Here is a 26,147-nt window from a genome sequence, read left to right as displayed (position 1 = left end):
TTCCCTTGGAAACATCCATCTTGTCAGGCAGGTTAAATATAGTCCAGACAGACAGACAAGAAGGGAATAATTCCTCCACTTCCCTCTCCACCCACACTCCCCAGTAAGCCCAGTGGAAGTCATTTCTCAGTGACCACAGAGGAGGAGGACCAAAGGGGAAAAGGAGCGCCACTGTGCTCCTCACTAATCACTCTGTGAACCTGAGACCACCCCTCCACTACCCCTATGCTCTGCAATGCAAAAGCCTTCTCTTTTTCTCCACCTCCTCCTCTTCGTCTGTTTTTTTTTTTTTTGGTTGGACTTTGGAGAGGGCTGAAGAGTGGAGGAGTGAATCGGGCCGAAGTTCCCCCTCTTTATCTCCCGAAGGCAAGGGAATGCCAAGGGGCCAGCACTTTGGAATCCACTTTTTGTCTCTCTCTTCGGGAGAGCTGGGCTGAGTCCACTTGGAGCAGCACAGGGAAGCATTCAGAGCAAAGTCTGGAGGGCCCTTCAGCAGACAATGGAGCAGCCTGGGGACAAAGTGAGTCCTTGATGAGGGATCTGTGGAGAGGTGCAGGTGTCTGAGGTGAAGAACAGTCTCTTGGGAGAGACCCACTTATCTTCAGCAGCTTCTCTCCTCTCTTCTTCTCTCTTATCCTCTCTTCCACCGTTACTGTCCCCTGGCCACATTCCTCTAAACAAGAGCTTCTTTAGGTTCTTAAAATACATGTGAAATGGGCATACACCTCACTTTGCTATGCTTAAACGCCACAAATGTGTGTGGATCCTAAACATGGACTTGGGCAAAGAGACTTGGTCTAACCCATGCCAAGGATGGAGACAGGAAAAGGCCTTTGACCCCAGGGCTTCACTCTACATTCCTGGTAATTGCACTCCATCATACTTTGTGCCGGAAAAAGAAAACATCTAAATAAACCCTGTCAACCATGTTGTCCATCTGTCGGCAGATAAGATGAAGAAAACAAGCCATGTTCTATAAACACAAACATAAGGGCTCACAAATCAGCGGTCACGGTCAGCAAAACCATAAATTAGCCTAGGAACCATTTTTAGCGTCTGAGCCGGACAGTGAAAGGGTAGGACAACCCGCTGTTTAAAATCTCATCACTGCTGTCATTGAGGGCTGCGCACCGTGAAACAACACTGGGATAACACCGACATGAGCTGGAGAGAGAGAACAACAAAGATGTGACCACTAAACTGCTGGATGGGATAGCCTATGATGGCAGGGCTGGGTTACCCGGCAGCAGTGAAAACTTCAGAAAAGCACAGGAGAGAGGGAAGGAAAAAAAAAAACAGGTCAGAGCCCCCTAGTGGGAAGACTTCAAGTAGTTCTTGCACATTCAGTGGAAAGGGAGATTTCTACTACATCAAAAGAGTTTTGTATTTGCGTATTTTTTAACTGTTTTCTCGGGTCTTTCAAGTCTTTTTTCTTTGACAAATCTAGACTGATTTATAAATTTGCATCATTTAGTTTGGGGTTGCACATCAGAAAATAAATGAATGTTTTGTTTACAATCTTTTCTCTCTAAATTAGTTTAAGTGCCCTGACATATTGAAGAATATCTCATACAGAATAACAAATTAATCCCTCAAACATTCATTCGACATTGCTTTTTCCTTTTATATTACAACGTGAAAGAGCCCCTGGGAAGACATTACCTTTGTACAAGAGCTCCTGCTACATGAAATGACAAATTGACAATACTCTGAGGAGAAAGCTATGTTTATATGCTACTCCGACTCTCCTGGTTGTAACATGCAGGGCCTCTGACTCTTTTTTTTTTACAACCAGATTTATCTTATTTTCCCAACTTATTTTCATATCTATTTCCTTTTCTTTGTGAATTAGGCAAGTCAATAAGGCATGCAGGGTCCTGTGCATAGAGTGAAATCAGCTGGAATTGCCACATTAAAGAATGCAGGCGAGGTGTAGCCGGGGCCATCCTCCTGGATTTGGGCAAATTCAGCTGATGCAAAACAAGGAATTAATTTGAGGGGAGCGGCTTGCGTGCTGAGCTTGGCGCTCTGACAAAGATGAATGGCATCATTCCAAGCGAATGGTAATTTCACTTTTTGTGACAGTGCTTTAGAGCAAAAGCGACTCAGGACGCACAAAGCATTTGCAATCCCATTGAGGGCCCTTGGTACCTGCCTATCAGACACTGCACATTGTTTACCAATCATCTGATATTGATTGGTTTCAGACTAAAGTTTGAAGATGAATTAGAGTGGGAGAAGGTTAAGTCCTAACCTTGAAAGATTTAGTGTCCATTCAGCCCGCGTGTAGGACTCTCCTCAGCTCTCTCAGAGAATAGAGAACTTTTAAATTCAATAGGGGTTGGTAGACACAAAACGTGTCACATTCACCAAGTGAATCCACTGGAAGAAACGCAGAAGAACACCCAAAAAGCATAATCTTTCTCCCCAGTTGATAGAAATGGTAATTGCATGTGTTGGATTATACTTTGAAGCCAAGGCCTCGGTCGGACAGACCGCCTATTTAGGTTAAAAAAGGGGCAACAAAACAGCTCCTTCTTAATGCTTTTGTTCACTTCTCTACCCTTTTAAATGTTTACTGAAAAAGAACCTTCAAATCCACTCTCCGTCTCCTGAACAATGTGGCACCTATCACTCTTGGGTGCATGGACACATTGTATTGGGTGAATCATTGATATGAAGGGATCATTCCCATGAATCATTTTCTATTTAACATTCAAATTCTCAGGAATCCAATTGTATCCTCTTGAGATGGACAAAACCATTATCTAAATAGTGTTACTTTTGAACAATAGATCGAACAGTAGCAACAATATAATCAAACTAAAAATACTTATTTCATTTAAACCCTCACTACTTAGTTGTTCTTCCTCATGTTTAGATGGTACTCTGCAGCTCTTACAGCCACAAACAAATGATAAAGCACCACAGGACACCCAGAGCTTCCATTTCCGCATGCTGCAGAAGAGATGTTCCTATAATCTGACATTCATATTTTGACATTTTGACAGAGCCAGCAGCATGTTGCTACCAGGGTAAGGTCCCCTCAGCTTGTTGGGATGTATCATCTCCCAGCATGGGGTTGGAGCTCTAAATGGACCACTGGGCCACCCAACACAGCTGGGCCACACCACTTAACATCCCCCTCCCGCCCCCATCCAGCTGACAAGTCCTCTGGCCCTCTCCGAGGCTCTCCAGCCCACTCGACCTCCTGACACAGCACAAAGTAAGCGCAAGCGGCACTAACCCCGCAAGATACCTAGGTCAGAGATCACATTAGGAGAGTGCACGCATTGGCTCATGGTCTGACAGGGAGAAGAGAGAGCAAACACCATCTCTGTGCTGATGAAGTGAATCATTCTGTCATGTGTTAAACATCCCTTTAACAACTTAAACAGGACCAAAGGAAAAAGCCTGTGGGGTCCAAACAAACACTAAAAGAGTCATATTTGGAAATGTGAAAAAAGAAAGTGAAGTACTAAGAACTCGGACTACAGATTCAGAATTTTGTGTGGCTAATTGTCTGAACACTTCATTCAAACATCTCTTCAGTGCAAATGCCAGCCACTGAGTTTGGGTTTCTAAAGGTTACAGGGTCTGTGTCAATGAAGTAGTGCTAATGTAGACAGAACAGAGCTGCAGAGGGTAAAAAGAACAGGGCAGCAGGCCTCAGGGTCTGAGTGCATTTGTAAATGATCGAAAAATTACTATGGGGGAACTGGGGGAGTGTCGCTTGGCAACAATCTTGTTCCAGTAAAATTGCAGAACAAGTTGTTTTGTTGGATAAATGAATTATGACCAAATAAAACTCTTTGCGATATCAATGTTGAGGTTATGCTATTGTACTGAATATCATCACAGATGGTATTATTTTTGGGACAGTTGTGCTGATATTCAGTAGAACAGTACATGCTTGAGTGTGATGTTTTTGGAGTAATAATGATTGACAGACATCATGCAAAGAGGTGGCTTTTTCCGTACAATGGACCAAGTAATAACATTAAATTGTAAATATAACACTCTTAATTCGTACCAAGTACCTATAGTTTTTGTCACATAATGTAAGCAAACACACACACACACACACGCACACACACATTCAGGCCTCAGGGCTTAGCTAACCCTCCCAGCCTGGCCGGCCCTCAGCACTGAATGTGTGCAGCACTTAAACTTTCCCCTTTTCAAACAGTGGAGGACAAAGAGAGGACCACATCAGTGGCCTGCTGATCATCCTCACAGACGGCTGAATGTGGACAACGGGCAGGTCCCTGAGCCAGTCACCACATAATGTCCTCATGTCCCCCCATCATCCGAGCACTGAGTTCTGGCCTGCATGCAGCGTATTTGTGCTCCCTCTCATGTGAGACTAGATAGATGACAATTCTTTGGAGAGAAGGCAGTTAGAAGGAGTGAAAGCGAGGGGTGGGGTAGAGGGGCCTGGTGCTGCAGCTGTCCCAATGGCCACGTCCACCCCCTGAATCCCCTAACCACCCAACACCACCACCACCACCAGCCCCTCCACCCACCAGCAGCAGGTTTCTCCCTACAGAGGAAGAAAAAAAAACACGCTTCATTACGTCCTCTCTCCCCAGAGCAGCTAGGGGCCTTTCAGTGTAGATAAGCCTCTTAGACATGAAGTAGCGCTCAGAGCAGCGTTTGAGTGACAGCAGGAAGGTTTAGCCATTCAGTGGACAATGCTCACATTCTCTGGCTTTAATCTAGGAGGCGGACAATGATCTGTTTTTTAAGGCCTCATCTCCTCTGCTTTTCCCACAGCAGTAGGTGACTGGCACAAGGAAGAGAAAAAGAGACAGAGCGGGCCGAGGGCCGGCCGGGAGAGCGCGCCGCTATCTCTTGAGGCCTCATGTTTCCTTGACAGTCCAGACTGAGGTGGGACAAGAGGGAGGGGGAGGCAAAGTTGACGGAAGGCAAAGCGCATCAATCACACACATGCACACTCACATGCATGGGCACAAAACAATCAGCCGGTGATGGTTGAGTGCGTCTGTGTGAGGGGAAGGCAGGTGAGAAGCCCGGTGGTGACGTGGCTTAGTGTAGGGCTTTGTTATTCTTATCTGCTCTGACCACTGACATCCAGCCCTCCTCGGCCATTGTGTGCGTTTCTATGATGTATTCATACAAACGCTAATGCTCGGGCAACTGGGGAAAAAGAAGTGTGACCGTGTGAAGGGATATCCAAACAATATCTCTTGTTTTGATTTTGTGATACCAAGTAACCTTTCGCAACCCTCGGAACCTGAATCTGCTTTGATGATTACATCATTACATATTAAATGTTAACATATTTTCAACTTGTATATGAGGGATCTTGTTTCATGATGGGATGTAATAAAAGTTACTTATTTGACTAGTTTAGTGTGATGTAGGCCAGCTGTCAGTTGTTGTTTTTTAAACACAGGCATTATGGATGATATGTAAAAAAAAAAACATGATTTAACATTATTATGCGCAAGAAAATTATTTTCCTTTGTGTAGAAATATTTATTGATGTTGTTGCATTTTATCGGATAAAGAAGATATCTCCAAGGATGTGAACAAGTACCCACATATTAAGAGCCAACAGTAACAAATAATACAAGTAGGGACTAGACGGTGTCAATTTGCCAAAGAGGTAGGTGGATTATTTAAGAATCACCTCACACTTAGACTGGTTTGTTTTCCTCTGTGGAGAGTATAAACATCCACACCTCAGCCACAATAAACATACACTATGTACTACTGAGAGAGAGAGAGAGAGAGGGAGAAGCTGAGCTGAAGCTATCCAAATAGACATCACTGTGTATGTGCATGTGTGCATGTGCGCGTGTGTGTGAACAGGAGGCCAACGTACGGAAACATGTCCTTCAAGAGACAAGGCCTTAAAAGGCCCTTAGTGTTTGACTCAAGTGTCAATCACAGGACTACTTATTACTCTAATTGGATTATTACTACAGTTTAGCCATGCACTGTGCCTCTCTGGTTTTACACATGGCAGTGCCAGTAACTCAAGCTGGTAACTGTATGCAGAACGGATAGAAAAGGGGAAAGAAGTAAAAGTGTATGAGCCAGTGGAATAACACTTGGAAGTATTTGTAATGTAAATGAAACATAAACGGTGTAACTCATTTTGTAAGTGATGTGGTCAATTTTACAACTATTGAAATATTTGGGGGCTGCACAGTGGTGCAGTGGTTAGCCCTGTTGCCTCACAGCAAGGAGGTTCCTGGTTCAAATCCCTGTCACACAGGGCGTCTTTGAGTGGAGTTTGCATGTTCTCAGGGTTCTCTGGCTTCCTCCCACAGTCCAAAGACACGCTTGTTAGGTTAATTGGTGACTCTAAAATTGCCTGTGGATGTACATGTGAGTGTGGCTGGTCGTCTCTATAAGTCAGACCTGTGACTGACTGGTGACCAGTCCAGGGTTTACCCAACCTCTCGCTCAATGACAGTTGGGACCGGCTCCGGCCCCAGGCCAGGATCCTGAATGGAAAAGCAGTATAGATAATGGATGGATGGATGAAATACTTGGTGCCACATATATGTTAAATGTGACGAATTAAGACAAACTGCTGCGTATAAGAAGGTGGTAGATGTGTGAGTGTGTGTGTAAAGATTGAGCGTGGCAGCAAGCACATAAAACAGCCCAGAGACTTAAACAAACTTTAGTCTTCTCCTAACACCTCCATATTTACCAATTTAACCCCTCAAATCGGCCATTCTCATCATTACTGTCTTTCTATACGTTATAGGTATTTGACAGCCCAGTATGGATTTTTCCAGCTTGTATGTTTTCAGATCACACAGTCAATTTGAGTTGATGTTACATGATGTCAGGTTAAGGATGTCAAGTCTGCACTCAGGTGAGAACATCTCTAACACTTTGGAATATGAATGTGTGTGTCCCAGTCACCACTCGTTTTTTTATTGTTTTTTTTAAATGCAGGCCCATAAAGAAACTCACACAAACACAGACACAAATCCTCAACAGCCATCTGGTCCGTCCTCAGCACCTCAAACTAACATGCCTCCCCTCTCTTACGTCCTTAGTGCCATTAATCTCACACACCTCATCACAGTCCCGCCACCTCGACCCCAAAGATCTCATATCCTCCACACACCTTTACCTCCTTTCAGGGCCCAGCCACGTTTCTGAAATCCCACAACTAATAACTCCTGTGCATGTTCTGACTTACTGGACTTGTTAACAATCCCACCTGCCACTAATTATCAAAGCCAGGTATTGTAAACCAGGACTCTACCCATAGGAGACGCAGAACGTATCAAGACATGTGTTATCCTTTTCTTTTTTTTCATCTCATCCAATTCATTTTTTTTTTTTTTTTTTTTGCTATCCTCTTATCACATCCATATACAGTACATAAAATGATTGTACAACATTAGTAAAAACATTGTGTGAATAGCGTCACACTGTCGTTTTTGTGTATCTAATCATTCATTTGGCTCCACCAGCATCAATAGTTCAGCATCTTCACTGGGGCTGGCCTGATGCCAAGCAAAACATTTTCCTGAACACTTGCTTCTTTGTGTGTGCCAAATCAGTACAAGTCACAGTTTCAGTGAAGTTCTATATAAGGTAATATGTCCCGTTTTTGCAGTGCGAAGTTTGCCATTTAATAATTTAATTTAATAACTGTGATTCTAATTAATGGTGTACTATTTTTTTAAGAAAGGTGTGCTGAGACACTTCATGTGAGAGTGTGCGTCCTAAATCATAACTTGACTTAAAAAAATATATGTTAACAGCACTGACATCCAAGAAACAGACTTAACCCTTCAGGAATTGGCAACTTGTGCTTGAGCAGGCATGTGGGATCAGACGATCTGCTTCATGACTGAAATGAACGTGTAAATACACTGCAGAAAGAAAAGAGGTTGTGTGTGTGTGTGTGTGTGTGTGTGTGTGTGTGTGTGTGTGTGTGTGTGTGTGTGTGTGTGTGTGTGTGCGCGTGTGAAAATGGGAAAGAAAGACACAGTCAGAGAGTGAGATAGACGTATCAGAAGACAGACGGACAGAGAGACAGATTGGGCAATTAGGCAAACACACAGAGGCAGATCGTTCCATTACACAGAGAGGCTGACATGGCGGCGATTGAGACAATGGGCCCCTTCACTACACTACTAAGTGTTTATGTCCCATGTCAGTCTGCATCACCAGTGTCCCCCTGACTGCTCCCAGCTGACGCCTGCGCACACACACGCACGCACACATGCATACACACACACATGCATACACGCACACACACCTCTCTGACCTCCAAGGCAGAACTTGAACATGCATGCACACTCCTGCTTTGCCTTCTGTCACATGTCAGGATATCATGTCCCATGCTGGCATGTAGTCTTTACTCCGTGTGTGTGTGTGTGTGTGTGTGTGTGTGAGAGAGAGAGAGAGAGAGAGAGAGAGAGAAAGTGAGAAAACAAGAGAGTTTAAGTGTGCAGGATAGGAGAAATGAATGGACTTCTGTTAGACTGCTCCTAATGACTTTATTAAGAGATGTTGTGTTTAACGTCAGGAAACACCAGTCATGTATGTCGCCAGCAGCATCCGAGGTTAGGGCACTTTCTCTCATGTCCTCTGAGCTCAGTTCAACCCCCAAAATAATCCTCTACCTCACCACAACTTCCTTGTTTTGATTCCGATATTTGGTTCACAGGTAAGGTAAGTGTAGTCGACCGGGCGGACAAAGAAGAGGTCTTTCTGTCTTATCCTTCCACACTGCTCTTTCTCCATCACCCATGCTCTCCTCTCCTATTTCCTCCTAAAATCACATCAGTCTTCATCATTATTGTGCTTTTTTTTCTTCACCCCTTGCCCCCCCCCCTTTCCTCAGCTCATTTCCCTCTACCCTGTTCTCTGATACCAGTGCATAAAACACACCAAAAGTTTTCACTGGAGCTGGGTAATGAGGCAGACCTTTGACCTCGCCTTGATGACTTCCATACCTGTGCATGTGCAGGAATACGTATGGCTGTGTAAATGTGTATGTGATGTGTGTGTGTGTGCATGTGTGTGTTTGCAGATGGCGGCTGACAGCGACATGACTAATGAGGGCTCAGGAAAGAAATAATAGGTGGGAATTATAACACAAAAAAGGTACAAGCATGAAGAAAAAAGGAAGAAAAAATGGCAAAGCGGTGGGAAGGAAGATAAAGGAAAACAAGGGAATAAGAAAGTTTAAGGCGAAGAGAGGGGTTGAATGATTAGAAAACTATAGGGAACAAAGAGGCTGGAAAACATGAAGTTTGTTGTGTTTCATACACCAAACATGGTAAGCATGCTAATGCAGGCAAGATGATTTCCCTATTGACTCAATAAAGAGCAACTAAAAATCACTGTATATCATTTATGTTCACTGTAAAAGCCACGAAAGGAGATACTGGTTTAAATAAATAAAGATTAAATTCTGCATTTCTCTGTCTTTTTCTGTTGATTTTTCCCGCACAAGATTAAATATTGTGAGGGACATACAGGTCATGTAGCATGTATCGCTGGTATCGTGCTATCTATCAAATATCTGTAAAAAAAAAAAAAAAAAACATGAATACACATTTTGTTTCTGCAACCATTATGGGTAAAATCACAACTTTGACCTAAAATTACCTATGCAAAGTAGGTAGTAGTATCAAATCTAAAAGATTGTCTCAGTGTAAACCAAAGAATCCGAGATTTGTTTCCCTAATTGAAACGGCTTAGAAACAAAAATGGCAATCGAAAGATATTTGATCCCACAGCGGAAACCAGACTTAGTTGGGCAACACGACCTGAGCAGCACATTTGGGTGTCTGGCAACACCAGCCTGCAACTGTCACAGTCAGGGTCAGAGGTCATCATGTGTAGACAGAGCAGAACTTCCTAATTATACATGATAAATTTAATCACACACAGGAAGCATTTCTCTCCACTATTTGCAGGATTAACCTTGTCAGATGTGCTAAGCTGGCAACCAAGAAAAAGTGTATTTGTTTTACTTTAAAAAAAATACGGGTTAGAAATGATAATTTCACATTTATCAATGTGGTATTATTTTTGTATCGAGCTTTGTGAGTTTGATGAATCAGGAAACGACAAGAGAAACCAAAGCAAACCTTTTTCCATCAGGCTGTGTGTTGTGATAATGATACTATCTGGCTCCGACAGATCTCTTGAGTGAACCCTGCACTCCTGCTGGATCAGATCAGTGGCCATAACGTCTGACTGCAGGAGGAGGGTCTCAATGCAATGACACAAAACATGGCGCCAAGACAGAAGCGAGACAGATGGACAAATAGACAGACGTGCACAGACATCCTGTCTCGAACCACAAATAGATACAACAATTAAGTCAGGTCTGGTCATTTTCATTTGGCTGACCTTCGCCCCTCACCTCCTACACATGTAAGGAGACAAATTACTACTGCTGTTGGATTTGGCCAAAAGCTTGAATGCAAGAGAACATGCAGTGTGAAGGCTGGGACAGAGGACATAAATCATACCTGTACTTGATCTGTGGGGCGCTAGGCTGGCTGACGGTGTGACAGCTAGCATGCACCCTTTGACTCTGAGCCCAGAGGGGGATAGAATTGGTCCCTCTTTTTGCAAGTCCAGCCGGATTTCAAAGGTGTGTAAATCTGGCTACAAATGTGCTGAATTTTGCCTTTTAAGTGAGTGTGAATAATCATAAAATAAAACCAAGGTAGACATTTGTCTTAATGCTGAAAAGAAAAGAGGCAGTTCAAAAAACAAATTGTAACGATGCCTTTCTTAATAGTGTCATGGTGATAATTAGATATTGGCTATACAAAACAGCTTTATCTCTAATGTGGTCAGTGGGGGCAGCATGTGGCATCTGTCATTGTGACCATCAATTAAAGATAAATTAACATATTTTGCCCTAAATACTACCTTTAGTAGTAATAATTGCAATTGTTTTCTGCTGTTACTGTCGCCATAGACCTAGCACATCTGGTTCAAGCTGCGGGATGAAAGCCTAGCTTTGTCAGTAGTGGATTTTGGCACCGTGCACCGCAACGATTTCAGCGAGTTGTCAACACATGTCTGACATGTTCTTGTCGTAAGAGAAACTGAATTGGACCAAACCCTATGGATCCCCCTGCTCTTCTCTGAACAGAAAACCTCAAGCCATAAGTCCAACTGAGATGTTTCTACTTGTTTTCATTGGCTGTCATGTTTCCAAATGCCTTTTTCCACCTGCTATATACTGCTATACGGTCTGCTCACTGTTGAAGGAAAACAATGTACTGTATGTGTCAGTGACAGTACAGGAGCACCAGCTTACTCTCAAGTTGCATGAACAGCACATACATCCAATGCTTATTCCACAAAAACATGACCATAAGGATAGTCTCTGTTGCCCCGGACGACATTACTATGTTACATCAGAAAGTGCCCTTAAAAGTTTCCACCAGTGTAATTTGTACAGTTTAGATCCTGACTTTGTTTTCTTCCTTTCAAAGCCAGTTTGAAACCCCCAGAGGTGGCTATAGTCTCCAGGCTATGCCAAATCAGAATTGCATTAACACCCAAAGAGCATTTCATCAGAGGCGGCAGGGCCCCGTGGTCCAGCACACCTGTAATAGAGTTTCCCCTCTCACAGACGCAAAAAAAAAAAAACATTTTAACTCCTATATTTATTGAAGGTTTTATCTGCTTCTGCCTGCACGCAACTATGCTGCTGCGACTGATCAAATCAGGTCGAACAAATTGAATTTGCGGAGAAAAAGGATCAAATGCGAGCACCCACAATAAACATAACAGCGGCCTGATCCACGCTGAACAGCCCTGGCATAGTGATAGTATTGGATTAGCAAAGGAACATAGAAAAGAAGAAAAGGATGTGTAGAAAATGCGAGCTGACTCCTTCGCTCTGCTTTCCCCTCGCATGCTCTGCTCCTCTGTGCAGGAATTACCAACGACAGTATGCAAGTCAGGAAATAGACGGAGGGAAAACGTTTACGAGTAAAAAAAAAAAAAAAAAAAAAAAGGTATTAGATTACTGTGTTCATGCATGCCAATCTCAACACTGAAGTACATGGAAGGTTAAAGGGAATAGATGTAATTCATCTTTCGAACTACCACACCCTTCAATAACTCTCTACCTTGCCCAATTCATCTAAAAACCATCTTAGCACAAATCAACACTTAAGTCCGTTATTCTCACTACGGAATACATGTACAAGTATCAAGATTCAAACATTCAGTAAGGGGGGATATGTTCCTGTATGTTATTCAAATAAACAGAGACAGCGATGTCTGGGATGAACTGGTGTGTGAAACTCAGGGGACGGAGAGCAAGTGAGAGAGAGAATGAGAGTGAGAGAACAGAGAGAGAGACACTAAGGGGCCTGACTGCCTGACAGACAGGCAGGCAGATGGACAGGAACTTGGCATTAGGGAATATGATTCTGCCAGAGAGTGATCCATAAAGACTGGAGGAGGTCGAAGGGCACACTCTCTGTAATGACTCATCATCACTCAGTGGTGTCCATGCTGCGATGGTGTGTGCGTACTTTGGGTCTGTGTGTGTGTGTGTGGGTGTGTATGTGTCTGTGGATCTGCTGAGAGATAGCGCAGGATAAACGACCGGTCCTGCTATTCTAGGCCTCTAGGGAGAAAAGAGAGATCGTTCAGTTTTGTTTTTTTGACCAGAGCTCTGGCCAAATACTGTCTCCCACAACATCAATTCATCCCCTTTTCAATAATGAGGAGGGGGGGGACATTTTTAAAAAGTTTGAGGGAAAACATTGGTGAGAAAGTGAAAATGACATCCACTTGGTCATGAAATATAATAAATGTCATAAAAAGCGTATGGAATTCCCTCTGTGTTTGACTTTCTTGGGGCTGGGTAAACACCACTGGACGGACCTCACCGTGGCAGCTGTTCCCGTGGTACCGTGGTGGGCAGCGGAGGCGGAGCCACAGGGGAGTTGTGGCGTTTTCATGAACTGATTTTTTTTTTTTTTTTTATTCACAGCCAGTCATTACTTTTACTGCAGCGCAGCCTGAACTGACCACTAAAAGGGCGGTGCGGACTGCCAACACCTTGTGTATGGAATTCATAAAACAATAGCTCACACTAAAATCCCCTCGCTGCATTCTCAATCACGCTGCTATGGCAGTGACTGTGTCTGTGTGCATCTATGTGCACGCCCATGCAGGAGGCCGTATTTCTTGTTTTGCTGCATCAGATGCATATCTCCATTTCTTAGCAGCTGACAGCCTGTTTGTCATCCACTCCACAGCTGAGAACTGACCTTCAGCAGCATAACTACTTTTATCCTGCCGTACCCCCTCCTCTTCCCTACATCTCTGCGTCTTCATTGCCTCTCTCACTCTGTCTCTCTCAACCCTGCCTCCCTTCTACTTCTCCCTCACTTTTTTTTTTGCACTCTCCCCTTCTCCTGCTTTTGTCATTGATCGCTGATGCGATTGGCTGCCTCCATGCTCAGTAATGACCTGCCCTGGTAGCCAGCCGGCTGCTCCGCTCGGCCCCTCGTAGATTGAACTGTCAGATGGCAGCGATTGATAGCTGGGCAGAAAGACACAGACCCGCACCTGCAGTGTCCCACCCTTCTCTGCCCTCCCAATGGTCTGTCCGGTTCTACTCAGCCTGCACAGGTGGATGTTCACGTATGTGAGTCCAAATTTCCTCTAAGGATGGATAAATATTCAAACGTCTGTAGGTGCATTATGGGTGCATATAAATCTTCACTCTCATGATTGTATTACTTTCTCCTGAGGGTATGCATGGATTCTATCCCTGCTGCAGAGGCGTATGAGAAGGATTGGAGAGAGGGCGTGTAAGAGGGGCTAAGGAGATTGGACTCTATATAAAAAAAAAGCAGGAATTGGCCTGGGTTGGCATGGCGAGAAATGGCACTGTATGTGTATGCTTCAGTGAGCATAATCAGCGTCACTGCACAGTTGAATCGACTGTGTCCATGTGAAACCAAGTGGGCATATCATATAACAAACAACACAGTCATTTCCTGAATTTAACCAGTTCGTTTTGATGCCCAGACTTAACCAAAGTGCGACTATTTCACATAACTGAAAGTTGCTGTTTGGTTATATTAATGGTAACAAAACTACTGAGTAGAAATACTTATTGGACATGATAAATTAAATGAAACTGTTCAAGTCAAATGTATTTACTATTATTCAGCAGTAGATATTTTTCTGTATATTTTTTCTGATTATCGATTAGGGAACTTATCAACAGTCAGGTACAGGTCATTTCAAAGTCCGCAGGGAAGCTTAGTTTAGCTGCAGCCATGTTAGAAAACGTGTGTCCTCGTAAATGATCACAAAAATGAAGAATCATCTCGGTCAGAAGTTACAATACAAGAATAGGTCAATAAAAAAACTTTAAGTAGTCTAATCCGACAAGAAGACCCAGAGCAGGCCAATGACAGGGTGTATGAGGCTACCCAGGGTGTCAAGAGAATATGAGACAAAAGAAAGAAGAAAAAGCATTAAGAATAATGATGAACATGCAGAATCTTACACTCAAGACACACTGTTTACATTTGCATCACTTCTATACAAGCAAAGCGCAGCAAATTCGCTTTGAGGACCTTGTAAAGTTGAAAAAATTGTCAATTCTGCCAAATCTGAAAATAACAGAACTAACCACAGTTCGCTCCACTACTTACACAACAGAATGTAATCATTATTTGTCTGCAGTGCTAAACTCTGCTGCCCCCTGCTCTTCTTTATTACTATATTAGTTATGATTGCACCCATAATCATTCACTTATTCTACTGTTCACACTCCATGCGAGAGGATCAGAAGAAATGCCTTTAAATGCTAACACATGTTCTGTCCTCGAACAGAGATGTGTGGGGTGTTTGGTCTGCTCTCCCTCTGTCTGTCTGTCTGTTGAAGCCCAGAGCAGCGGGCCCACGCGGCTGTCCCGTGTTGTACTTGGCCGGCCGTCTGCTAACTGTCAGCGCAGTATCTCCTTACACTGATGAATGGGAAGTTTCCAGACCTTTCCCAAAGCTTTTCGTTCCCTTGTTCCAACGCTTCATCCAATTGCCGAAAAAAGAGGAAAAAAAAAAAAAAAGGGTGCCTCCGCCTGCCTACCCACCAGCCTCACTCAACGGGAGCGCCAACACAAGATTGGGCATGGAGGCTAAATTTAAAATGTCCCTTCATAAAGGGAGAAAGAGAGATAAAGAGAGGGAGGGAGATAAAGCGTGAAAGAGACATGGAAGAAAAAGGGAGCATAAACACAAACGAGAAACGCAAGAAATGTGGTGGGAGAGCAAGTGAAAAAAACTTGAAGAGAAGAGAGACAGAAGATGGAAGGAGTATAATCCTCTGAACAGTGAACATGTGAATATCAGGCCAGTAGGGGTTTGGCGTGGTGTGTGAAACGGAGATAAAATCGATTAGCTTGTCCACTGACCCAGTGAGCAGCAGGGCCCCCGGTTGCCCCAGTCCTGCCACAGCCCTGACAGAGACGTCCAGGCCCAGAGGCCTCCTAGGGGTCCTATCTGGACACTGAGGTGAACAAAGTGGTGCCCTCCTGTCAAACTAAAGCCCTCAAGCAGCAGCAAAACAACAAACCATGCTGCAATGCTTCGCTGCTCTCTGATTCCACAGGAGACACAAAAAGATGTAGTGTGGGCCGCTGAATGAGGACACTGCGAGAAAGAGCTGGTGCTCCAAATACACAACTAAGGTACTTTTATACGTCAAGGGAAACAACTTCAGGTAATGCAGGATTTCAGCCACCTGAAATTAGCTAATATAAAATAAAGCTACTTTTTTTTGTTGGGCTGTTTTTAAACCTTAAATAACATGGTCTCATTAAAGAGTAGGATAATTAAGCCTAATTAGTAGCTGTTGACTGCCACTTATTAGCTTTGAATTGTTTTTTTTAAATGCCATGAAAAAGCACTATTATCACAACTATATCATTTTTTTGTAATATTTTCCTCTGATTCAAGGAGAAATATGTCTGCTCAGTCCATCACGGAAAGCAAAGATCACCGCCTCCATTTATCACTTCCTGTTATCCGCATAAAAAGCTACTGTAGTCTTAGAAATGCCAGCATTGTGTAATTCCAGAAACTATCAGGTATTCATTAGAAACTTCTGAAAGATTTGGCCTGACATACTTCCACCTGCAGACAGGCTCTGATTCCTCTCCTTATCATTTTATCGCCTCTTTTTTTCCACACATGATTTCCTCAGCACCTCTTTGATTCCTGGCCTCATTGTAGTGTATCTGACCTCGGAGGTCACACAGTGGAAAGAAGTGGATGTGTCACCGCTAAGCTCTTCTCCGTGTTAGAATAATATTTCAATGGTGCATTTAGGATGCTAACACTAATCAAAACAGGACATCCTGAGGAGGGCCGTGCTCTCTCTTCCCTGGCCCCGCTCACCGGCCGCTTCATGTTTTTGTGTTTGTGGAGGAGCGACAATCCCAGGAAGCCCAGAGAAGGGTTCATCAAAGCTCCGAGCAGGGGGCCCGGTTCTGCAGGATCGCTGGAATGCATCGTGGAAAGGAATCTCTACTGTCCTATTGTTCCCTTGTTTCCTCGGTCTCATCACACGCCGGCACGTCCAGTTCACTTACAGGTAAGCAGCACTAATCAGCCCTGCATTCCTTTCCACGGCCGCATTCTTTCCTCTGCTGCGACCCTGGCTGACCAACAACACACGTGCATAGACACACAGAAGGTGCATGGCTAATACGAACACACGCACACATACACACCGGGGGGGGAAGTCATCAACACAGAGCTCAGAGGAAAGGGACATGGTGTTTCCTTTTCACAGACATAGGATTAGGACTGAAGTGAACAAGAAGGGTGCTGGAAAGATGATCCACCTTAAAAAAAAGTACAAGTTTGCTGGACGATGACTCTCCATCCAGAATAATGAAGAAGTTAAGTATATATATTATTATATATATATATATATAATATACAAATATTTGATGCTCCTACTGTAAAATATTTCTGCAAATGCTTTTAAAAATCCTTGATAGAAGTTATTTCAGCAACAGAAGTGCTAAAATAACTTCCACCCAAAATTAAAAATACAACCATACATTTTTTTTTTTTTTTTTACAGTTTATTAACCTTACTTACCTTACAGTTAACCTATGTTGCTAACTGCCTTAAATAACGGATTCACAGCTTTGTCGTGACTTTGTCATATCGGGTATCTAACTGTAACTGTCACTGTTTCATAGCTGCTTCACCGGCGAGACAGCTGCTATCAGATCCAATCAGGTAAACGTGGTGCAGCGCAAACTTCATCAGGAAGGCCAAAGCTTTGATCACTGCTTCTCCCATCATCTCTCCCAGCCTGTGAGGGTGAGAGGTCACTGCTTAATGAGCTTCAGGGCGGAGAGTCTATGTGTGTGTGTGTGTGTGTGTGTGTGTGTGTGTGTGTGTGTGTGTGTGTGTGTTGTGGCTGAGATGAAAGGTGCACAGGAATCACTCACATAGCACAAAAACACATAAACTTACACAGCTGACTGCTCTGTCCCGTCCTCCCCTTATCAGCTACAGGTGGGCATGACCTGATGGCCCATTTCCTCCTCTCCATTTCTCACTTACTCACTCACTCACCCACTCACTCACTCACTCACTCACTCCTTCCATCCCTCAGGCCAGTCTGCTCCACCCAGGGAGATCCCCCGGCAGAGCTGGAACACACTGTTATCACCACATTCACAAGGCAATTGTTTGGTTATTCCTGTTTATAGCCAAGTGCTCTCTTCAGTGTGTGAGGGTGAAAACAAAAACGGTTCTCCGTGTCAGCCCTTAATGACAGCGATAACAGAAAAGTCCATAAGCAAATACATGCTTCTACAGTATAGCTTCGCATTGATCTCCAAAATGAGCTTGAGTCTTTGAAAATAGACAATTAAACTGAAACTTGAGTCAAATTGAGTTACTAAGTAATAGAAAGTGTCAAATGATCATATTGCAGTCAGTCAGCTAACACTCAAACAAAACATCATGACTGCATTCTGAAATAAAGTGTATCCCACAAAGATTGGCAGCCGGAATAAATTCACATCATGCCTCCTTGTTTATCCTTTGTCCAAATAAAAGCACTCAACAATGTAGTAAAGTGACTTTGTGTAGTTAGCGGTTGTGAGACATGAGGCCAGAGTGTCGGGCCCGGTTTCTACCACCTGCTTCAGGTAATTGATTGGAGTATAAAATGATTGACTTTCTTTAATTAGCTAACAGACATCTCTTCTCAGAGCATGCCAGAAGGAGCGACCGCGTCACGCCGCCTCATTAATAGCCCGCGCAGACCGCAGCATCAGCAATCTGTTGACATTATAACTCCTCAGACATCATAACGACACACAAATCAGTTTGATGTCTGCTTTTACTTTGAAACTCAGCAAAATGTCATTTATCTCGGGCGCAATATGTGATGAGAAAATGGCGGCACATCACGCATCTGACATCGACTATGTTTACTCTGTCGAGTGCCTTTTGTTTCCTGCACTAAAACTCACAAACACACACTCAGCTAGTGCACACATGAAGAAAACCTCCCCTGCAAACACACACACAATCTATAAAAAAATATGCTTAGCTTGGGACTGGGCAGTTGATAATGACCTCAGCCTTGGCACCGCACAGGGCCAGACGGGACTGCCGACAGACTGGAGGCTTTGTGTGGACTCCCTATCTCTAACTCCATGACCTTTAGAGGGGGATGGGGGGGGGGGGGGGGGGGAGAAGAAAGCTGTAATGCTTTTTTTTTATTTAGAAGGGGTAAGGCTCGCTCATTGTTCTGTGTTGGTACGGTTTCCCTGCGGTAAACACACAGCGGTTCCCAGGCTTGACATGTTGCTGCACACCCAACCTCCCACCCTCCCCTCCCTCCATCCATCGCTTGGTGTTCCCACACTGCCCTGTCTGGGTCGCTGCGCCACAACAGCCCCTAAACAACACACACACACACACACACACACACACACACACACACACACACTGTCAACATGAATACACTTACATTAGTGCAACACATGATGAAAGAACAGCTCCACACTTTCACTTTTTTTTTTTTTTTAACATGCCACAAGGGCAGGATTCAGAAAGGGACACGTTTCAGCTTTTATGCATCATAAAAATTCCTCATTGAGATGATGTACCGAGGTGGATGGAGGCAGGGAGGGCATTTGAGAAGAGGGAGTAGAGATGGGGAGAGAAGCCCTTGGGGCAAGGCCTGCTCTGTCAGGGCCTGAGAGAGGGGACCCATGGCGAGGCCTGGAAGCTTTCTTGTTGCTTGGGACAAGGGCCATCCTTCAAGCAGGTGACAACGGGACATAAACAAACCACTAACCTCATCAGCTCTCTGTTTGTAGCCCTGAGAGCAAGTCCCGGACCACTCATTAACATCACAGACCTTCTAAAAGAGCCATTTTCTGAAAGGGGGGGGGGGGGGTTCTACCATCATAGGAAAGGAGGAAAGTGGACGACATGTCAGACAGATGGGGGCGTTGATAGATGAGAGGGCCTGGGTCACATTCGACCCCACCATCCCATATCCAAACACCCTCACAAACACACACACACACACACACACACACACACACACACACACACACACACACACACACACACACACACACACACACACACACACACCGGTGTCCGAGAACATAGCTTAAAAACCCATAAAGGTTGTATGTGTGTGAGGATTAGATATGCATTGCACCTGGTTTGACAAGCAGCAGCGTTCCTGTCATCAACTACTGTTTGTTAATAAATGTGTTTTCACTGTTTTTCCCCTTCTAATCACGTGGCTGGTGTGCATCCAAGGCTTTGTAGTACAAACTACAAGTCACCCTTCTGAAGCAGCTCTCGCACTTCAAGAATTGTACAAACTTTCAATGTACACGGCGAACCAAAACTCAAAAAAAGTCAGCAGTAAGTACATAAATCCTCTATTCCAGCCTTTAAAATAAATGACAACTCTGTCACGACAGAATGGCTAAGGTCATGAAATACTGAGCAAGATGTTCTTTCTTTTATTTTTAAGAAGCGACACTTAATTCTTATTGAGCAAATACAAAATAATTCAAAGCCTGTTTCATGTTTGCACTAATAAAAACTTAAAAAAAAAAAAAAAATACATGAACGAAGATAAGAGTTAATCTCTGCATATAGGGCCTCTGTGATTCTTGACCCTGTCAATGACGGAAGGAGATATGGGACATTTGTGTGCGGAGCTCTGGCACCAAGCGGAGCGCCGTGCAAAGAGCACCGCTCCGGGACAACAAGGGCTGTTTAATGGGGTCTCTATTTCACTTTCCTCGCGCCGGCCCGCTCCCTCTCACCTTTTAAATGGGCCGATCTATTAACCGTTTTAATGAGCTCCACCAGACAAACGCGAGATGCATGGCCCATTGCACAATGTGAGGAGGACGACGCGCTTCTCAGCCGCGGAGAGGAGAGGCGCTGACAGACAGCGTGACACCGAGGCCTCTCTCTCTCTCTCTCCCTCTCTCTCTCTCACCCTCCCTGGCACACGCACACCAACAGTATCTGATGATGCGCCAAAAGCAGGGGTGTCCGTTTTGAACACATTAATCTATTAAGTAAAATGAGCCCCACTTTTGGAGACAGAAAAGCCCAATGATTGATGGCTGACAAAATATTGCGGTCAAAGTGAAAAATGATAAACAAATGGTAGTGTGTGCCTTGGGAAACAATTTAAAAGCTTTAAATGCTCCATTGCTTCTTGTAAAGCTTCCAAAGCATTTTAATGGAACTTTTCCTTTAGTTTCACATTATTTTACCATGTTAGAAACATTTTAAACACTATTAACAAACTAGAGGTCTGTAAATCACAAGATCACTGTTAGTTTATTGAGTTTGATTAATCCTCAGTCATTCTTAACAATATAGAGAAGACCTCCGTACACCTTATAATCAAGGCCTTTTTTTTATTGAGACACAAATATGCTAAGCGGGCCTTTAATTAGACCAACACCAAGGTAGTGTGGAGCATCAAAGCCCCCTTCCTTCATCCCTCTGTAACCCACAATTCACCGCGGGGTGCGGCCTATGCGCCTTGGCTATACTTAGTTGGGAAGCTGAGGTGCGTTTTTGTGGCTCACCGCATTACATCTGGACGTGCGGACTAATCAGTCAACCTCCATCAATCACTCTTACGTTTACCACCTCTCCATCACCTCCTCTATTGCTGCATCCACCCCCTATTTTATCACACGACTGCTCTGCAAAGAGGCCCCCGTACATGCCCGTTTTAACACGACTGCTCCGGACAGCCAGGCGGGAGGCACACACTGAACGCATTTACCAGCCGAGCTCTTATGAGGGGTCTGGGAATTTAAATATTCACTGTTGACACTGTGCAGACCTGGCTGGAGGCCAGAGCGGACCCGCTCCTCCGGGGACCACTGAACATTCCCCCGGTCTGACTTTGGATGTAGAAACCTTCGTCTCTTATTTTGAGAATAATAATCGTTAAGAGAGAGGAATGATTAATCATTTAAATATCAGCAATGTTAAAACGGATTGCTCAGACTGTCGAAAAAGTTGATGCAGTTGCTGCTTGTGTCCTTTATTGAAACTCTGCTTGGAAACTTAGTTGTTTGTAACAGTCAAACAGAGACCTGGAAGGCCGTGACGAAGAAATTCAAGTGTTTTCTTTCCTGTTAAGATGACAATGTTTGTGAGCGCGCGTGTGCGTGCGTGTGTGCAATTGAGCGAGTGTGTGTGTGCACAATCGTCCTTTTTAAAATGTTAAAATATTTCCAAATAATCGATGAAATCACACAAAAACAGGCCTGGATTCATTTCTTATATTCATCAAACTTCACAAACACGTAGGCAGTGTAAACGAATAAAGTTACTTGAATAGGCCGCATGTAGACACATCCCCAACCTGCTGCATATTGGTGTTAAATGATTTGAGGCATGTGTTGCAGCTTTTACACCATATATTTGTAGCTGTGGTTGTATGTAAAACAAAAATAGCACGAGACAAATAAAATGCAAACAGGAGTCAGCAAACTGAATGTGAGTCTCATATTATGATGTCGCTTTGAAAATGTTTGCAATTATCGCAGTGTTTCAGGCCCGTCTCAGTTTCAACCTTCTTTTATTTCTGCAAAGAACACGTGCAGTATAATTTTAGATCAACAATGTGCGTTTGAAAAAATTTTTTTAAAGTAAACCCCAGAGTCAAAGCAGCTTAACACCCAGGCAAAATATTTGTGCAGAAGCTTTAGAAAGAAGAAGATTGTAATAATTTATTGAGAAAATCAATGCATGAATAGCCTTATCAATCAGCTCCTTGCATGAATCCTAGCTGATCGCGTCCAAGTAATTAAATCGATTTTATGACACTAGTGTTTCGATATTATAACCAATTTAATAAAATACGTTTAAACTTATTATTTTATCCGTAGTAAATTTAGTTGGCACAGTATGAAGACTGACTCCTAAAAGTACATTGTTTTTACATGTTGCAAACTTCGACCTACCTGAGTCGGAAGAATTAAAACGTCAAAGTCTGAATCATATTTGTCAGGGTGCCGTATCATTAAACATTAAACAATCATTACGCACGAATAAGAGCTCGAAACGATCAGCATGACTAACATACTCAACAACAAAAAAAATCAACAAACACACAAAGCTCCTCTTCCCTGAAACATGCCTGTCTACATCCTCAGTTTTCTCGACATTTCTCTCCATCCTTTTTTCTCCAAGTTGCTCCCGGCACACTGAGGTGACCGGCAGCCCACAGCAGCAGCGTGAAGCAACTACAACACGACTGCCGATTCACAGGACTACAATCCACTACAATAAACTACAGCGCCCACTACATGCAAGCAGCATGTCCAAAGCTGGAGCGGACGCCCTGCACAAAGTTCTTAAGTCGCTCACCAAACTTTAAAGTTTACTCCACTCTCGTGACAGCGATTCTTTTTTTCCTTCGCGAGACTATCTTGATTTTGTCACTCTTAACAGCAGACAGTGAGTGTACTGGAAGAAATAAATCGTAAGAGAAACTCTTGATAAACGCAGTGATAGCAAGCGACAGTCTCTAGAAATAGAAGATGGCATGTTTAAAGAAGGAAAAAAAAGAAATGGATGTTGCACCTACTCGTTGCTAGTTTCCGTGCCCTGCCTTTGGACCTCATGGTGCCAGTCTCTCGGCGTGGGTTTGTTTGGATTTTTTCTTGGATCTTTTTTCCTCCTTTTTGTTTGTTTTTTTCTCTGTCCTTTTTCTCTGGGTTTCTCTCAATCCAAACGCGCTATCTCCCCAGCATTGTCAGTCAGGACACCTTCGCACATGCGCACAGCCTGAAATCTGCCGGCAGCAAGTGCCAGAAAAAGTTTGGGACGATTTATCACTTTGATATCAACCTGATCTGGTCCAGACGCGTGAATCGTGGTGGACATCTCGTCTCGTGTCACCGTTTGAAACGATCGCTGAGTGAGAAAGCGGGGCACACTGTAAAAAGTGTCCAAACGCTGTTGTAGCCGCAGACTCAGCTTTGTTGTTTGTTTAACGCGTGAGCAAAGTTTGTAATGAGATGCGCAAGCAGCAAGTAGGCTACTTCTGATTGTTTCAGATCTTTATAACAAGACAGAGGTATTAGTCCTTATATAACAGGGAATGGCAACAATACTCGTTTTAAACAAAATATTTCCAAAGAAGTCAAATCGTTTTCAGTGGAACTATGACTCTGTTTCTGACGAAAAGAAACAAAATATTTTTAATGAAGGAGTACAAAGTGCGTTGATAAAGACGGATATTTTTGCAGTGCAATGCACCACGGATTCACATTAATTACATCCTTACTGCACACCTTTCCTTCAAATTAAGTCACATGTGACTTATTCATCAATGTTCACTGAAACAACGATGCTGCATATTGACACAAAAATATATTTTCAAATGTGTTTTTACAATTTTCCCCAAGCACTGATAATGAAAGACAATTCCACCCCTCCCTCTCACCCTCGGACAACCGACTGACAGCTATAATATGAAAGTGTCTAGCTTCTTTTTTCCCCTTTTTCTTTTTGTGCTGACAATTATTTTCATGTTAAGTGCTTCGTATTAATGCCTATTTGAGATGTGTCTGTTGCAGTGCGTAAATTTCATCACTTGGTACGCTTGAAGAGGGTGTTTTTATATTTGGACTGGGAGGGGGGCAGGGAGGGGAGGTCGGTTAGGTTAGGTTATATTAAGGTAGATTTTTTTTTTTTTTGCTGCTTTGGATTTAAAAAAAAAAGGCCACAGTCATAAATGCATGGTATCCAGGCACTAAAAGTCAATAAAAAAAAGCTGAACGTCTGCTGTTATCACATAAACATTTTATAGAGGCATATTTAGATACTGAGTCATATATCAGCAAAATACAGCACCAGCCACATGTAAAAAAAAAAAAAAAAAAAAAGAAATAAGGCACATCGAGATTTGTTGCTGGATTCTGTTTTTCACTACTAAAGTTTTAGTCCAAAAAATAAAATCCAGTTAAATTGCATTCACACATCAGTCCAAGCATTGATATAAAGATAGAGCTACATGTCCCCAAACAGAGACAACTTATAATTAAAGTAATTGGTCATTAATTAGATCCGCATGAGATCATGCTGACCTTGCAGATGAACTCTTAAATGGGTCGTGAACTGAAGCTATCGATCCCGAAGTGTGTTGAAACTGATTAAAGTCGTGACATCATGCCATGAAAAACAAACAAACAAAATCATATCAGAGATTACCAAACTAAAACACGACGTATGACAACAATGTGGATCACACGTGCAACACAAGGCAAATTCAATAGGCTACCAAAACATGTTCGATCGACTCAAATATGCTTTTGGTGCAAGCCAAATTCCCCTCGGGGCAATAAAGGTTTCATTCATAGCTTAACCTGGGCACCTCTGCAAAGTCATCCCTCCTTTAACAAGCCGAGTTAAGAGAGGTTAGAACTGATATGTTATGGTGGTTATACCTTACTCTCTACTGTATTGACATAAACGGTACAATTAAGTGGGTTGCGCTTTCACACCGCGCCTTGGAAGGTGGCGCGCCGCGCGTAGGTACAAATAGAGAGAGAGAGAGAGAGAGAGAGAGAATGAGAGTCAGAGAGCGAGAGAGCGAGAGAGAGAGCTTCAGGCGGCGCGCTCAATTAGCCTAAATGGAAACAGTTGTCATTCACCGCAATAACTCTCTCTTCTGTTCCCTCTCCTTCCTCTGCTTATACTCTATTCATATTTTATGATGATACTCTGAACCCGGTGGCAGCGCGGAGTGGTGCGCGGATCCCCGCAGCTCCGTGGATTGTAATTATTAGAAATTAATTGGGTTCGAGACCCCCACGGTTGCAAAAGCTTGCCACCTTTCTTGCACTCTGCGCGTTCATATAGCCTACAAATTACCGGTAAAAAGAAAAAAAAAGAGAGAGTCTATTATTAAATGCGAATGGGTGTTAATTCAAATAAGCACGTTTTGGTAGATTTGACTGTTTTACAGTAGTGGTTCATTCAGCTGTTCAGGGGTTAAACATAACATGCTCTGTCGAGGCAGACTAAAAGTGAAAAAGGAGCCTCCGGCACAAGGAAATTACCAGCGCCCGCGTGACCTTTGAGCAAGGTAATCAATCAAGCGATCAACTGGGATATTTATCACTGCTTTGTCCGATCAAACCTGTGTCTACAACCTAAAGAAAAGATTTCTAAGATATTTATGCTGCCTGATGGTGACTTTATTGTAAAACAATTGAAATCTAAATGTTGTATAATTTTAGTCTTTGATTCTTAAAGGAAAACAAAGGCTGTTATATTTTTATAGAACTTATAAATACAACATTACATTACAATTTTATGAAAAAATACGCTACCACAAAGAAAAAAGAAAACTGCTCATAAAAGGAAAAACATCAATGCAGGCCTGTATTTTGTCTTGGCCCACTGAATGTTCTACAAATATCAGGAATGCCTGTTCTGTCAAGGCCACATTTAAATAAGATCTGTTTTCTAAAGGCTATCTAGCAAACTAAAATAAAATAAAATATAAACAATAATATTTGATGATTTACAACTTGATATGTTGAGTTACAATGTGTGGAGTGAAAAATAAAGCA

The 26,147-nt window shown here is 43.2% G+C and overlaps 1 protein-coding gene across 12 annotated transcripts in view; it reads right to left on the bottom strand.

Annotated features, from left to right (window-relative positions):
* The window catches only part of mecom (MDS1 and EVI1 complex locus), a 132,537-nt gene extending 109,038 nt beyond the window's left edge, over positions 1-23,499 (bottom strand). For 7 of the 12 annotated variants that reach the window (XM_061046267.1, XM_061046268.1, XM_061046270.1 and 4 more), the window contains exon 1: positions 23,153-23,498. In XM_061046267.1, coding sequence (XP_060902250.1) covers positions 23,153-23,189 — 37 coding nt within the window. In that variant the 5' untranslated portion in view covers positions 23,190-23,498. Of the gene's footprint in view, positions 1-23,152 lie in introns of all 12 variants that reach the window. The other 5 variants (XM_061046273.1, XM_061046275.1, XM_061046276.1 and 2 more) reach the window with 1 other exon arrangement.
* Positions 23,500-26,147: the final 2,648 nt, after the last annotated feature.

This window comes from Labrus mixtus, chromosome 9 (genome assembly GCF_963584025.1).
Source record: "Labrus mixtus chromosome 9, fLabMix1.1, whole genome shotgun sequence".
Taxonomy (NCBI): domain Eukaryota; kingdom Metazoa; phylum Chordata; class Actinopteri; order Labriformes; family Labridae; genus Labrus; species Labrus mixtus.
The sequence above is the reverse complement of the archived record's forward strand: the minus strand, read 5'-3'. Positions and strand labels throughout refer to the sequence as shown.